The 15,201-nt window shown below is 37.4% G+C and overlaps 1 protein-coding gene across 5 annotated transcripts in view; it reads right to left on the reverse strand.

Moving 5' to 3' along the window:
- The window catches only part of STXBP4 (syntaxin binding protein 4), a 191,816-nt gene that overhangs the window by 70,358 nt on the left and 106,257 nt on the right, over positions 1-15,201 (reverse strand). For all 5 annotated transcript variants that reach the window (XM_049861123.1, XM_049861126.1, XM_049861124.1 and 2 more), the window contains one exon: positions 13,360-13,493. In XM_049861123.1, coding sequence (XP_049717080.1) covers positions 13,360-13,493 — 134 coding nt within the window. The remainder of the gene's footprint in view (positions 1-13,359; positions 13,494-15,201) is intronic.

Below are 15,201 nucleotides of genomic sequence, written 5' to 3' on the forward strand. Positions count from 1 at the left end.
GTGTCAACCATGGCTGTGGCGTCATCTGAGCCGTGACTGGGGAAGAATTCAGTTCCTTGTGGTTACAGAACTGATGACTTCAGTTCCTCTGGCTGTCAACTAGAGACTGCCCTCAGCTCCTTGCCACATAGGCCTCCCAACATCAGCAGCTCACCACATGGCAGCTTACTTCTTCAAAGCCAGCAAGGGAGAGACGCCAGCAAAAAGGGGACTAAAATCTTATGTAATGTCATCAGGTACAGACCATCATCTTTGCTGCATTCTGTTGTTTACAAGCAAATCACAGGTCCTGCCTAGACTCAAGGGGAAGGAATCACAAGGCTGTGAACACCAGTAGGCAGGGGTCATAGGGACCACCCAAAAGTCTGCCCACCACATTACTTGTACCTTTTTCTCTTCAAACCTCTAATTAGTTGTATATTTTATATTAACTAATTAATATGTAATTATGTAATTGTACATTCTGTAAATCCTTTGTTTTTCTCAAACATACCAAACATACTACTGCTTCAGGGCAGGGGCAGATTATCCAATGAGCAAGGTAAGCACAGGCTTACTTGTGCTTACTTGCTAATCTATAGTGAACAGTTTCACAGGGGCTTATTAAAAAACGAATGAGAAACAGCAATAGCATTGTGTAGTCAAAGGAATTAATCACATTTAATCTAAATCAATAAAGTTGGTTGGATAAGTTCATTAGGTCACAAATTTTTGAAAATCATTTTAAAGATTTGGTTCTTGATTTCTATAGCCTCAGGTTTTAAGATCTTTGCCTAGGTACATTTATTGTTGTTGTGTGCTGTTGAGTTGGCTCTGACTCACAGTGACCCTATAAGACAGAACAGAACTGCCCCATAGGGTTTTCAGGGCTGTAATCTGTACTGGAGCAGATCGCCAGGTCTTTTCTCCCATGGAGTGGCTGGTGGGTTCAAATCACTGACCTCTCAGTTAGCAGCTGAGCCCTTAACCATTGCGCCACCAGGGCCCCTTGGTACTTTTATCAGTCCCTCTTTCATGTGTTCTTTTGTAAATGGTTGCAAAAAGAGCTTTTATTTCTTACTGTGAGGTTTCTCTGATGTTTAAAAAAATTTTTACTTTTAAAAGATGCTTTACATTTCAGAAGTAACACATTCTAAAAAATCAAATAATACAGGAGTTTCTAATAAAAACGAAAACAGGTAACCTTCCAATCTTACCTATTGAGAAAATCAATGTTATCAATAAGATAAATATCTTTCTATACCTGCTTGAATATTATCAAAGCTCTTTAAGCCAATGCACCCTGTTGCTTTATTCTGAATATCTGCATGTCATGAAAATTATATAAGATGAGGTACATTCTGGTAAGCAATTCTAATTAAAATAAAAATGGACTCAAAGATAAATAATAATCTTACATTTACAAAATGCTTTACATCTTACGAAGCACTTTCATACTAGTTCACTTAATCCTTGAAACAACTATGAAGATCATATCTGTACTTTAGAGACAGGAAGTTAGGATACAGAGAATCAAACAAAAACCAAACCCACTGCTGTCGAGTTGATTCCGACTCATAGCGACCCTATAGGACAGAGTAGAACTGTCCCATAGAGTTTCCAAGGAGCACCTGGTGGATTTGAACTGCCGACCCCTTGGTTAGCAGCAGTAGCACTTAACCACTACGCCACCAGGGTTTCCAAGACTTACCAGGAACCCTGGATTTAGAATTAGAAAATCCAAATTAGAGTTTTGGCATTGTCCTTACAAACTTATGACTTGAGTAAATCATTTCAGTTCTCTAGCTTTGATCTTTTTTTATCTTTAAAATTAGGAATAATCATGCCTATCTCACAGGGTTGCTGTGAGGACATAGTGATGCACATTAGTACTATTAAACTGTAAAACTCATAAATTTTTTTTAAAAACCTATGCCTATGATATTATTATTTTTAAAGATACCATCTGTAATAGTAATATTAATATTCTGTTATTAAAGGCAGGAACTTCTGGATCTAAATTGAACTCTTTTATCATATCAAATAATTATTAAAGCCATTACCTCACACACTTTAATACTCCTGCCTTTTCTGAGATGAGTTGTTAATGCTTCGTCCTCATGTGAACTCTGGAGAACACCTATTACATTAACCCAAACGAATGCATTCAGTTTGGCTGAGGACACTTTCAGGCCTTGAGGGAAAATGCATTTTGCTTGATTAAAATCCTAGATATTGTACATTCTGCAGTCCCCTTGACAACTATATTCCTACCTTGAGGGAAAAATTAATTTTTGCTTGGTTAGCCATGCCTTCATAACTTATGGCTGCTGGCGGTGTACGTGATTAACGTATATATCTAAAATACTTTCTTGGAAATGATCTTTTATGAAAACACAAGATATGTGGTAGCCTGGGGATTGATTCAAACTAGATACTTGTTTGTGTATACTAAACATTGAAAACATAGTAGCTTCCTGATTTTACAAATGAAAAACTGTATTATGTTGTTTCCTTTATACCAATAGAGATAGTAGATTGTTGCTATAGATCTGGTAGTTATTAAATACTTTCAGCACTTCGATTTCTCTAGAATTTATTTGTTTAATGAAAAAAGCAAGTACCCAACAACTGGTTCATGTACAGAAGGCGCAATAAGGAGATAAGGGGTAGTCTATGCTCCAAAATGACAATACATAAATGCTCTGTGCTACTGGACTTCAGGTTACTCATTGACCCAACATGAACATGAATATCAAGTTTAAACACTAATACTGCCATTTTAGGTGCTCCAAAAAGTTATACACATTGACAAACTACTCATCTCTTTTTACAAAAATGAGGATTTCTCCCTTGCTACTCCAAGCCTAGCCCAAGCTACCACATCTCCAACCTCAATCACTGTAGTAACCAACTGATATCCTTGCTTTCTTCATTCTTGCCACCCTTACAATACAGTTTCAAACAACTGCCCAAATGATCTTTAAAAATGTACATCAGATCATGTTACTGCACTTGCTTTGAACCATGAATGGCTTCATAGGACACTTAAAATATAATCCAAGCTCTGTATGAGGGTGTTCAAAGCCCTATGTGACTTGCTCCTTCCTATGTCTCCCCCCTTATCTCACACTGCTCTCCTGCATGCTCACTATGTAGCAGACACCCAGGCTTCTACCTGTCCTTCAACTATGTCAAGTCTGTTCCTGCGTCAGGACTTTTGTATTTGGCCTGAAAAACTCTTCCCACAGATTTTCTCCTGGCTGAGTCTTGGCTTGAATGTCACTTCTTCAAAGAGGACATCTTTGATCACCCAGTCTAAAGTAACATGCCCTCTTACTACCACATCACCTGTTGTTACAAGATATGTGTAACACTCCTCATTCTGTGGAATTATTTACCTACTTCTAGGTTGTTTGCTCATCTCTGCCCACGACAATTATCTAAGCAGCAGGATAGCAAGGACCTTGTTTATGCTATTTTCCCAGTACCCTGGTCAAGGTCTGACCCATTGTAGCTGCTCAATAAGTAGCTCACGAAGGAATGAAGTAATGAATTTAAACGATAACCTTTTCTTCAGTGATATATTTCTCTTTTTACTTTTTTTTTTTCTGGAAATAAAGTTGTATCAGGAAAGAAATTACTTATTTTCCTTGAAGCTAACAATAATTTACCCATTTAAAACAAAACTGAATAACCCAAGCACAGTCTATTTTACAGAAATCACCCAAGATCAAATTTGATGTATTTTTTTAAATGGTGCATTACAGCGCTGTTTTTTTTTTTTTTTATTACAGCTGTGACCTACTTTCGGTTTGCAACAATTCAAGAGAGTATGTGAGTTTACGGTTTTCCTTGAAGAGTAAGACACCATGAATATTTACAGTGGTTATTACTTGGCTCTGAATAATCAAGTCACCTGAGAATAGGCCTGCCTTACAGAAATAGGTGACATTGTCTCTCAAATGGCATCAGAATCACATACTAAGCTATCATCTAATGCTTGGAACATCTTCCCCAATTCTATGAGAAGAAAAAATATATAAATTACATGATTACTTTGTGAAGAAGTAAATTCCATAGTGCTCATTCTAAATGGCAAATAGCTGACTTTCATTAAAGAAATAGTTTTCCCTTTGATAAATTCATGTTAGTTAATAAAAATATGCTCTGGGGGAAATGAGGAAAGCAATGATGAGAGTTTGAGGCCTAGAACAGGCAGATTGAGGAGATGTTACGTCAAGTCTGAGTGTTGGACTAAAAGAAGCAAAGGATCTAAAAAAAAAATTCGGAAGGCCTTTTGTTGTAGTATCACATTTTCCCTTTTTCTCATAAAACCTTTTCCCATCTGCCTAAATAAGTTCTAATTAGCTTCAGAATAGGGCAAAAAGCAGCTATTACTGATACTTTATAATTTTAAAAGTTAAAATCTTGCTAATTTCAGAGAAGAACACCTGAATTGATGCACAGGCAAACATATGCAGTCAGATGGTCACTGCCAGGTAGGAGAAGAGAGCGTTCCTATTCACAAGTGGTTAGGTTAAAAACCACATAATTACTCAACCAACTTGTAACAGTTGAACATTCATAATTTTGCTGTAAGAATGCTGTGTTGAAAAAAGTTATATATACATATCTCTCATTATGTTCTTTGCAAAAATTTTAACAAGTGCAATTGTTAGGTCAAAATATATGACCATTAAGAGCCTTTTTTTATTTTAATTTTCCAAAAAAATTTTTCAAATAGGTATTTGTTTTAAATTTTTACTGCGTTTTTGATGAAAGTTTAAATATCAAGTTATATTCCCATTTGACAATTTCTGCACATATTTTTCAGTGACATTAGTTACATTTATTACAATGTGTCAAAATTCTCCTTGTGCTCTGTATTTTACTTCTAGAAGTCTAGTTTCCCTGCTCCCTTATCTTCTCATCCTTGCGTTTGAGTAACTGTTGACTTTTGGTTTTTAAATACAGTATTTCGGTTGAAAATACATAGTTTTTAAGTAGAGCACCAATCTTACAGGTAATATCCTTTATTTTTTGTGCCACTCTGCTATTTCGCCAAAGGGTGATCTCAGGTAATAGGCTTGGTTCTAGGTTTAAAAGAGTCTCTCAGGGCGTTCTCTATTCTCTACTGTTCCAGTTTGTCTGGCTTTTTTGGGGGGAGCGGGGTAAGAATTTGAGTTCTGCTCCACCTTTTTCTCCCATTCTCTCCGGAACCATCTATCAAACGGACGTTTTAAAAGCTCTTGATATGTACTGCAAAATTGATTCCCAAGAATGCTGTGCCAGGTTATATTCCCACCTGTAGTGGATGAAAGTGTTTGTCTCTAACTTTAATTAGTGGCAGGCCCAGATGGCTCCTAAACTGGAAGGATTTTTAAATGGAAACCTGGCGGTGTAGTGGTTAAAGGCTACGTTTGCTAATCAACAGGTCGGTAGTTCAAATCCACCAGGTGCTCCTTGGGAACTCTATGGGGCAGTTCGACTCTACCCTGTGGGGTTGCTATGAGTTGGAATCAACTTGACAGCAACAGGTTTGTTTTTTTTTTTTTTAAATATATGACTAATTTAATAAAAGAAAGTGTACTCTCAAGAGGGGGATTCCTGTCCCTTGCTTCTTTGCTTGGGCATCATTGGGGTCCTTGTGGGTGTAGAAATCTTTGCAACAATTGCTTATACTAATTCCGTGAATCTCTAATGTAAGACTCCACTTATTACAGTTTTACCCTCTGTCTCTGGTCATGTCTTGGTTCATATCTTTTAAAAAATGCAAACACAATTTAAAATGTCATGTCTAAGTGTTAGAGTAGAATGAAGGAGGTTTCAGAGGAGCTCGCGCTACCATCTTGATCCTGAAGTCCATTCTTTAACACTGTTGACCTTTTCATAGTCATATACTCGTGTGTGTGTGCGTGTGTGTATGTCTGCATATGTTATATGCGCTATATATTTCTAGTTATAAAAACTTAAATGTAGAGAACTCTCTAGTCAGACTTGGTTTTTGACCTTTGAAAAGCTGTGTGACTCCTTGGTCGTTTTGATATTCGACCAGGTTTTTGTTGGAGTCACTGTTTCAAACCTCAGGTTGGGGGCTGGCTAATGTGTGCTTGCATTCTTAGTATAATGAGGATGCAGCAGTATGAAGGGGGCGTGACAAGTGAGATGGGACCATAGGTGGCTGTGCAGAGTAATGTGGCATTTGGTACAGAAGTTGTTGTGTGGGTGCCCTTTGCATTTAAAGTTTCCTGTATGCCCCAGTGCATGTCGGATACAAAGTGTGCCTATGCTGCTTAATGGACTAAGCCCCACTTGACTTTCTGCTTGACACAGAATCTGTGTGAACCCTGGGGATTTAGACAAGTGGTAGTGACTCAGCAATATCAAGAAAAGAGTAAAAAGAGTCCCTCTACATCCCATTGACCCCTTCAGATTAAAAAAGGGACCCATTAAATGTGCCCTCCTGCCAGGGCTCCCTCCAGTCATTTCCATAATTGCTGCTGTTGTTTAGCAGAGGGAGTAAACGAGTGGGCCTTTGTGCTATCCTTCTGTGTGGTCATACCTGCACTATATCTAGAAAAGTTTTCAGGGATTACCTGTAATTGCTACTGTTTTTGAAGATTCTTACTCTATTTTTATACCCCATTTATAATTTCCATGGGGGTCTTGAAGGAAGATGTCTACATGCGTGCTGCCAACTTAGGAAGTCAATATGTTCTGTTTTCATTAAAGACATCCCGTGGGATATCTAGCCAGATATTATTATGCATTTTTTAAAAAAGTCTGCCTCTCTTTGGTTTTGTTATAGAATTATTTTGTCAATGTAGATGTCAATCAAAGATTACAGTTCAAAACAAGTTGTCATTTCAAATAAAGATTAAACTAAGGCATCATGATGATATCAACCATGCAAACACCGATGGAGATCAATATAAGCATCCCCAGGGGTTTCAATACTGACTGAAAATGCTTATTCTGTTTTCCTACTGTTTCACTAGAAGTAATGTAAGAGAGCAGACCAAAGTTTGCTCACGGTTAGCAATCAACAACTGAAAGATGACGACTCAGATATTTAACCACAGTTTCCTGTGGTGATCATGTTCTAACTCAAAATTGATAATTACCTTAAATGTTAGATATTAAGAAAAGCTCTTATCTACCATGTTTTCAAATGTATCTAACTTGAAAGAAGCTTTAAAAAAATAATATAAATATAAAATATAAAATTATTTTAAAATTAAAATTAGACAACCATTATTTAGTAAATTTAAATTAATGATTACTTTAAATAAGAATTGTGGTACCAGCACTAGCAGCAGCAGCAGCAACTATTATGGAACATCTTATAATACCAGGTGCTTATCATACTAGGTGTTAGGTACTTTACCCATATCTCATTTAATCCTGTAATTTGGCCATTTAGATATTATGATCCCCACTTTTTATAAGAGGAAACAGGCCCACAGGATGAGATGAAGAGATCCACTTAAGTTGTTGTCACCAATTGAAGTGTGCTCTGGGGCACCTCCAGGGAACCTCAGAGTCTCTGTGGAGCACGGTTTACGTGGTTTCACAGCTGTTGCTCAACTCTAGGCTGCTTCTAAGATTCACACACTTCTCCACCGCTAGAGGTATTCCAGTGAGGGCTGGATGGCCATGCTGGCAATGTGTAGAAAGTACTCCTGTTCCCTGTGATTCTACATATTGGGGGATTCTTAGATTTGGGTTTATAAACACTCTGAAAACGAGTTGGAAATGTGTATAATTACACATTTCTGGGAAGAGGGCTGTCATCAAATTTCAAAGGAGACCATGATCCAAAGAAGGTTTAGAATTGTGTTCTAGATATTCCTCAAAAAAAAAAAAAAAAAAAAAAAAAACCCATTGCTGTCGAGTCCTTAGAACCTTGTTTTAAGCTTTAAGACCCAAGAAATCTTATCCTTCATTTCTAAGGAAATCCCACAGTATAACATCCTTGAAGTAGAGGCAATTACCCAACTGAAAATTTCAAATATTAACTTGAAATAACCAGATTAAAAACAAAAACAAACCAAACCCATTGCCATCAAGTTGATTCCGACTCGTAGCGACCCTATAGGACAGAGTAGAACTGCCCTATAGGACAGAGTAGAACTGCCCTATAGCACAGAGTAGAACTGCCCCATAGAGTTTCCAAGGAGCGCCTGGTGGGCTTGAACTGCTGACCTTTTGTAAAGCAGCTGTAGCATTTAACCACAACGCCACCTGGGTTTCCAATATATCCAGATAGCCACGGCAAATGAAAATGAGGCAGGAGTTGTGGCTTAATTATCTATGTCATGGTAGTAACTGTTTCCCATTACATATGCAGAAAAATCTACAGCTTAAAGAGAAAGAAAAATGAGCTGAGTTTATTTGAATTATCAAACTTAAAAAGATATATCATATGAAGTTATAAAAATTATCTGGAAAATATACCACCATTAGCAGTTATATTTCAAAATAGAAGAACATAGAAACTATTTGTTAATTTTAAACAGCAAAAGCTACATAAAAATCTTGCAACATATAAAACGTGCAGATGGAACTTTTTACTTTTCTTCCAAAGAAGTTCTGCTGAATTTCAAATATGTTCTTTGGATAATCATATTTGACAAATATAAACACTAATGTTAGCAAGGTAATCAAAAGTAATGATGGCAATGCTCACTGGGCTATGTCTGCAGGTGTTTCCCTCCACTGTTCCTACCCCAACTGAAGTCTGATATATAAAATTCTGAGCTTATAGACAACATGTGAAAGTGATTATTCTCATTCTTTCTAGAGCCCACAGAACTTCTTTATATAAAGAGTTCTTATAGGATTTTTGAAATACAATTTGATTTAAAAAATGTAATATACCACCCAACTGCTGTCGAGTTGATTCTGACTCATAGCGACCATATAGGACAGAGTAGAACTGGCCCATAGTTTTCCAAGGAGCACCTGGTAGATTAGAACTGCTGATGTTTCGGTTAGCAGCCGTTGCACCTAACCACTACGCCACCAGGGTTTCTAATGATACAAATTTTTAAAAGCATATTCATTGCATAAATTCAGCAAAGACTACTATTAGAGGCTTGGGTTCCAATCCTTCATAACACAGTTGTGAAGTCAAAAGTTAGCCCAAAGCGTCTTTGAATAGTAACTTGAATTAAGCAAAGCCATTTATTACCCATGGCTACACTCAAAATATATTATTTGGGTACTGATTAACATACAAAAATATGTACATCTTAACAATAAATAAATAACATCTGGTATTCAGCATAGGGAGGACTAAGAGTCGCAAACTATAGCGATAAGAGAATGGTACAGGCCAGCACAAATACAATCAGAAGACAGACTGACATGAAGAGACAGAAAGATAATAAAAGACAGCATATGCCATGTATTCATGGATACTTGTAATGATGATATTGAACCATCCCAGCTAAATTAATTTATATTTAATATGTACTAATGTGGCAGAGTAGCCCTGGTGGTGCAGTGTTTAAGAACTATGGCTGCTAACCAAAAGGTCAGCAGTTCAAAGCCACCAGCTGCAACTTGGAAACCCTATGGGGCACTTCTACTGTTCTACAGCATTGCTATGAGTCTGAATCGACTCTATGGGATCCAACAACAACAACAACAATGTGGCAAATGGAGCCCTGGTGGCAAAGTGGTTAAGCGTTTGGCTGCTAACCAGAAGGCTGGCAGTTCAAATCTACCATCTGCTCCTTGGAAACCCTATGGGGCAGTTCTACTCTAACCTATAAAAAAAAAAAAAAGGTCGCTATAAGTTTAATGTGGCAGATTATATTCTCCAAAGATGGCCACAATAATAACTCCTGACTCACATGCTTTTCTCTAATGTGACTTTGCTCATCCTCATCCCAGGGCTGGAGCCTAACTTCTTTTCCCTTGAATCTGCATTGATGAACAGAATATGATGTTACTGGTTGTGTGATTTCTCAAGCTGGGTCATAAAAGGTGGTACAGCTTTTGACTTGCTCACTGAATATCTATGCTAGAGCCGTGAGTCACCATGCAAGAAATTTAATTCCCCAGAGACTGCCATGCTGGAGAGGCCACGTATAGGAAAGTGTTGGAGTTAACAACCCCAGCTGAGCTCTCAGCTCAATCAGCTGATGCCATCTTGGACATCCAGCCAAGTAAAAGCATCAGATTATAGCAGCCCCAGCAGACATGTGACAGCAACTGCATGAGAGGCCTCTAGCAAGAGCTGTCCAGCTAAGAACAGTCAACCAACAGGACCATGAGACACAATAATAAATTGTTGTTTTAATCTACTAAGTTTCTGGATGATTTGTTATGCAGCATTTGTAAACAGAGCAGCTAATTAAAGTTTAAACAATTCAAAATATACTTCAGAGTGTTTGCTTTGAGCCAGGAAATGTGGTAGGGCTAGGTGCTTTATATAAATTATATTATTTTATCTTTACAGTGACCTTATTGGGTAGGTATTATCTTGATTCAATAGAAGAGGAAATTTAAAATTATTTTTTAAAAGTACTCTTTAACAATTTTTTTTTTTTTTCATGGCAGCTGCTTCTTGTATTATGAATGCAATGTCTTATGGACTCTAAGGATAATAATTCCATTTTATTTTAAAAACACAATACATTTATCTTCTGGATATTGAATTAACTTAGTTAAAAAAATTTTTATTTCTCTTTTTCTGGTATCTGTTATGCAGTTCCTCTCTGGTCCAACATTTGGTGATTTTTGGCTGTTTGTTTGTATTTATAAATGACGATCTACAGCAGAGACTCTAAGTTAGTGTAGCATCACACCCAGGTTGGATTTTTGGAAATCTGTCAAGCATTAGCTATCATCACAGTAATTTGTGGTTGCCTTCGGCTGGGTTCTCTAGAGAAGCAAAACCAGTAATGCATATAACTACATAGAGAGAAATTTACATTAAGGAAACAGCTCACGCGATTGTAGGGATTGGAACGTCCCAAGTCCTTGGATCATGAAAGAGTCTTGTCCAATTCACGGAGCTGCACAAGTTGGTGAACCCAAGATGAGCAGGTTGGGGAGCGGGGATCCCGCTCACAGGTTGTGACAGTTGAGGAATCCCCAAGGTCAGCAGGCAAGACTGCAAGGTTTCTCCTGAGTCACTTAGCTACAGGGGCTGGCGAACCCAAGACAGGCAGGTCGGGGAGCAGGACTCTTGCTCCCAGGCCATGAAGATCACCGAATCCCAAGGTAGACAAGTAAGCTGCTAGCTCAAGTACCAAGAACCAGAGGTCAGACAAGAGACAGCTGCTGGATCCAAAACAAGCCAATAACCTTTGCAAGGTGAGCAGGAAAAAGAAGTAGACGGCAGAAGGTGGAGAGATGAAGGCTGAGGGGGTGGTGAGTGGCCACAGGCCTCACCCCTGCCGGTACCACTCAGCAGATTCCATCATGGGGATGGTCACATATCAAATTTCAATGGGAAAGTGATCACAATGTTATACAACTGCCAAAACACTGAGAATCATGGCCCAGCCAAGTTGACACACAATCTTAACCATCACAGTGGAGCTTGTGACGTTTAGTGGAAGGGTGCCAGGGATGCTAAACACCCTATCGTTATAGGATGCATGAGACATTCTGATGCAACAAAGAATTGTCCTGTGTTCTACATGATTTTCAAATATTCTACCAAAGGTTTATTTTGGTTAAAAAAAAAAAAAAACAACAAAAAACTTATTTTTGGTTATTTAATTATTTGAGGCTGGAACCTAACTTGATTACAGATAAACCTAAAATATTTTTCCACAGTTTAATATACATTGAATATCCTACATTTGTAACTACTGGGTAAATTAATGGAACTCTGTATTTTCCTCTGTTCAAAACTTTGCCAAGAACTATATATCATTTCTCACAATCATGCGACCGATGGCAACATGCCTGTTCTATTTAAATTGATAATATGATGCACCTGCATCAGTCTACATTTATTGTTGTCACATGCATGGTAATTCTAAGCATAGGTGCAAGATTCTGACTACTACACGATGTCTTCTAGTGTAGCTGTGCCCAAACACTTACCTCAAACCAAACCAAACCCACTGCCATCAAGTTGATGCCGACTCATAGCGACCCTAAAGGACAGAGTAGAACTGCCCCGTAGAGTTTCTGAGGAGCACCTGGAGGATTCGAACTGCTGACCTCTTGGTTAAGAGCCATTGCACTTAATCATTATGCCACCAGGGTTTCCAACACTTACCTACTGACATACATATTATCTTATTACAAATTGATTCCAACTCATAGTGACCCGACAGAACAGAGTAGAACTGCCCCATTGAGTTGTTAGGGTATTTTATTGATTTTCATAAATAACAGGTATAACTTATTGCTGTCGAGTTGATTCTGACTCATAGCGACTCTACAGGACAAAAGTTGAACTGCCCATAGGGTTTCCAAAGAATGGCTGGTGGATTCGAACTGCCAACCTTTTGGTTAGCAGCTGAGCTCTTAACCATAATTAGGTAAATTATCTATAATTTTCATTGCAGGATAATAAATGGTATGTTAGCAAATGGTTATAAAAACAGAGTTGAAATCCATGAAGAGGCAAAAGTGCCTGGAGATAGGAGGAGGGAAGGATGGAAATGTCTAATCATATAAACTTTCCTTAATGATCTCCTTGCCTGTCATGATATTGGAAGTTACTTAGAGCATTACTTTGCTTCTCTGTTTAGTCCAAGGCTGACTCTGGGTGTGTAGAGGGACAGATCACACAGTTCCTTAAGAGAAGTACTCTTTTGGTCCTAGCTAAGGAGTAAATGCCTGAGCCAGCAGCTCTGAGAGTAGGGAAGCGGTTCAGCTACTCCACAGCCTTTTAATTAATTACCCTGTGGACTGCCCTAGGGTCTCTTCCCAGTCTTCCCTGCCTGTGATCCTGGAGTTTTCTTCTAAAGCTCTACTTGCTGAAACAGTGTCTTCTATCCCTCTATTGTTATGGGGTCTTTTGATCAACCGGGTTGAACCTTCGATCTTATTCCATCTGTTATATATTGTTCAAAAATGCCTCGATGTTGATTTCATCCTTCTAGACTTCCAGTGCTACTGTGGATTTATTTTCATATTTTTCTATCATTTCAAAGAGACTTTGGATGGAAGGAGAGGTAAAGGCATGTTCTCAGTCAGCTATCTTCAGCTGGAAGCCACTGTGAGCATTTTAAAGAAAACAAATATTCTCCCTGACAATTTGTACACTGACAGTTCTATCGATTAGCAGTCAATTAAAGGCAACCGATACTTAAAAAAATTAAATTATCAGACTTGAAATGTTCTTTGTTTTGTTAACTAAATTGTAAAAAAAAAAAAAGGTAAAAAATGCAGAGTACTTACAATCCATATCAAGTATGGCACGAACAGATTTAACAAGTTCCTTAGATTCAAGCACTAGGGTGGCAGGGACATTGCGCCCATTCCTTCCCAGCTGTGTGAGGGAAGTCTGAGAAGCTAACAGAGCTCTTCTTTCACTAAAAGGGAAATAAAGTTGAATGCATTACACAATGAATAATATCTATCTTTGCTAAATCTGGATTCTTAGCAGTTAGAAATTTGTACAAAAATGTATCTATTTTTGGGAACACCGTATTCTTACAGCCATATTATTGTTGTTGTTGTGTGCTGTCTAGTTGATTCCAACTCATAGGAACCCTGTAGGACAGAATAAAACTGCCCCATAAGGTTCTCTAGGCTGTAATCTTTACTGGAGCAGATTGCCAGATCTCTTCTCCTATGGGGTGGCTGGTGGGTTCGAACCACCGACATTTCAGTAAGCAGCTGAGAGTTTAACCACCGCACCACCAGGCCTCCTCTTTTTGCCATAAATGAAGTCATTCACACAAAACATCATATCTGCCTCCAATTCTATATTATAGAATGAATAGGAATATTTTAAAAATTAGGTTGGCTTCATATATAAGGAGTCAGTTACAGAAGGATGGCCCGCCTCCCAAATAAATTAATGGGCTTATTTTGTGAGTGCTTACATTACACTAACATGATGTTTCTTTTCATGTACCTTTTATAAAAATTCAAACTAACCACTTAAACATAAATTATTGAACATTTACTATTACTTCTAGTAATATTAAATATAAATTCAATATGTATATTCACTTCTGAAATGATCTCTTGCGTACTTACATTTGTTGCCCCTAAATATACAATAGCCTAGTGCTCTTATATCACTTTATTTAAATGCAAGTGTTACCTGAAAAAAATGCATTCTTATATAATTAAGATTGCAAGGTCTTACTGCAAAAAACCATTATGCTAAAACATTTATTTGAAAAGAGACAATTTTAAATTGATGATAAAACCATGATTATTTTACAATCCATCTTCTTAAACATGACGGTATTAATACATAAAGAGAAACTACATCATCAGTTCTCAAATTCAAATACATAGCCTTTATGCAGAATGACCAAGACCAATATCCACTACAGAAGATACTGTATATTAAAAAGACTGAAACGTATTGTACTAGTGTTTAACCTTATAAGAGTTGGTGAAAATTTGCTTAAGGTAGCTTTTTAAAGTTGCCTTTTTCCATGAAGCAGTTTAAGGCAAAGGCAGGCTCTGGCTTCTAAACAATCATTTTTGACGCCAAAACTTTGGAATTATTGGTCAAGGTCACAAGGAGATCAGGGGGAGGGAGGAGATACCTAATCCATATAAGGAGTATCCGACTGTGAGTATTTTAACATCCTTATTGAGAAGAATCATCATGGAATACACATAATCATATTCTAAACAGAATGGATAATAATAATAAATTTATTTCTTAGTTACAAGGAATAAAATATATTAAATGAGCTTAAAAATGAGCAACTATAGACAGTTCAGAAAATGTTATATGGAAACCTACAATATAATAAGAATACCACGAATCATCTTTTATTGAACTGTTGTTTTCACAGTAAAGGGTATAGTTTTCTTCTGTTTCTGCCAAATGTACATTGCTAGAAGTAGGAAACGTATCAAGAACTAGTGGCAGCTACTATAAGATGAAGAAAAAATTACTCTGAACATGCATACACAGGAATCTTTCTCTTGTTTATGTCTTTCAACACGTATCAGAATGACCGTTAACATGTGCTTTGAAGTAAATAAATCTTATTAGTATATCTGTAGCTCCTAGAAGTAGAAATCTGAAACAGGCTGTGAATAATAAAG

This window comes from Elephas maximus, chromosome 19 (genome assembly GCF_024166365.1).
Source record: "Elephas maximus indicus isolate mEleMax1 chromosome 19, mEleMax1 primary haplotype, whole genome shotgun sequence".
In the NCBI taxonomy this organism is placed as follows: Eukaryota; Metazoa; Chordata; class Mammalia; order Proboscidea; family Elephantidae; genus Elephas; species Elephas maximus.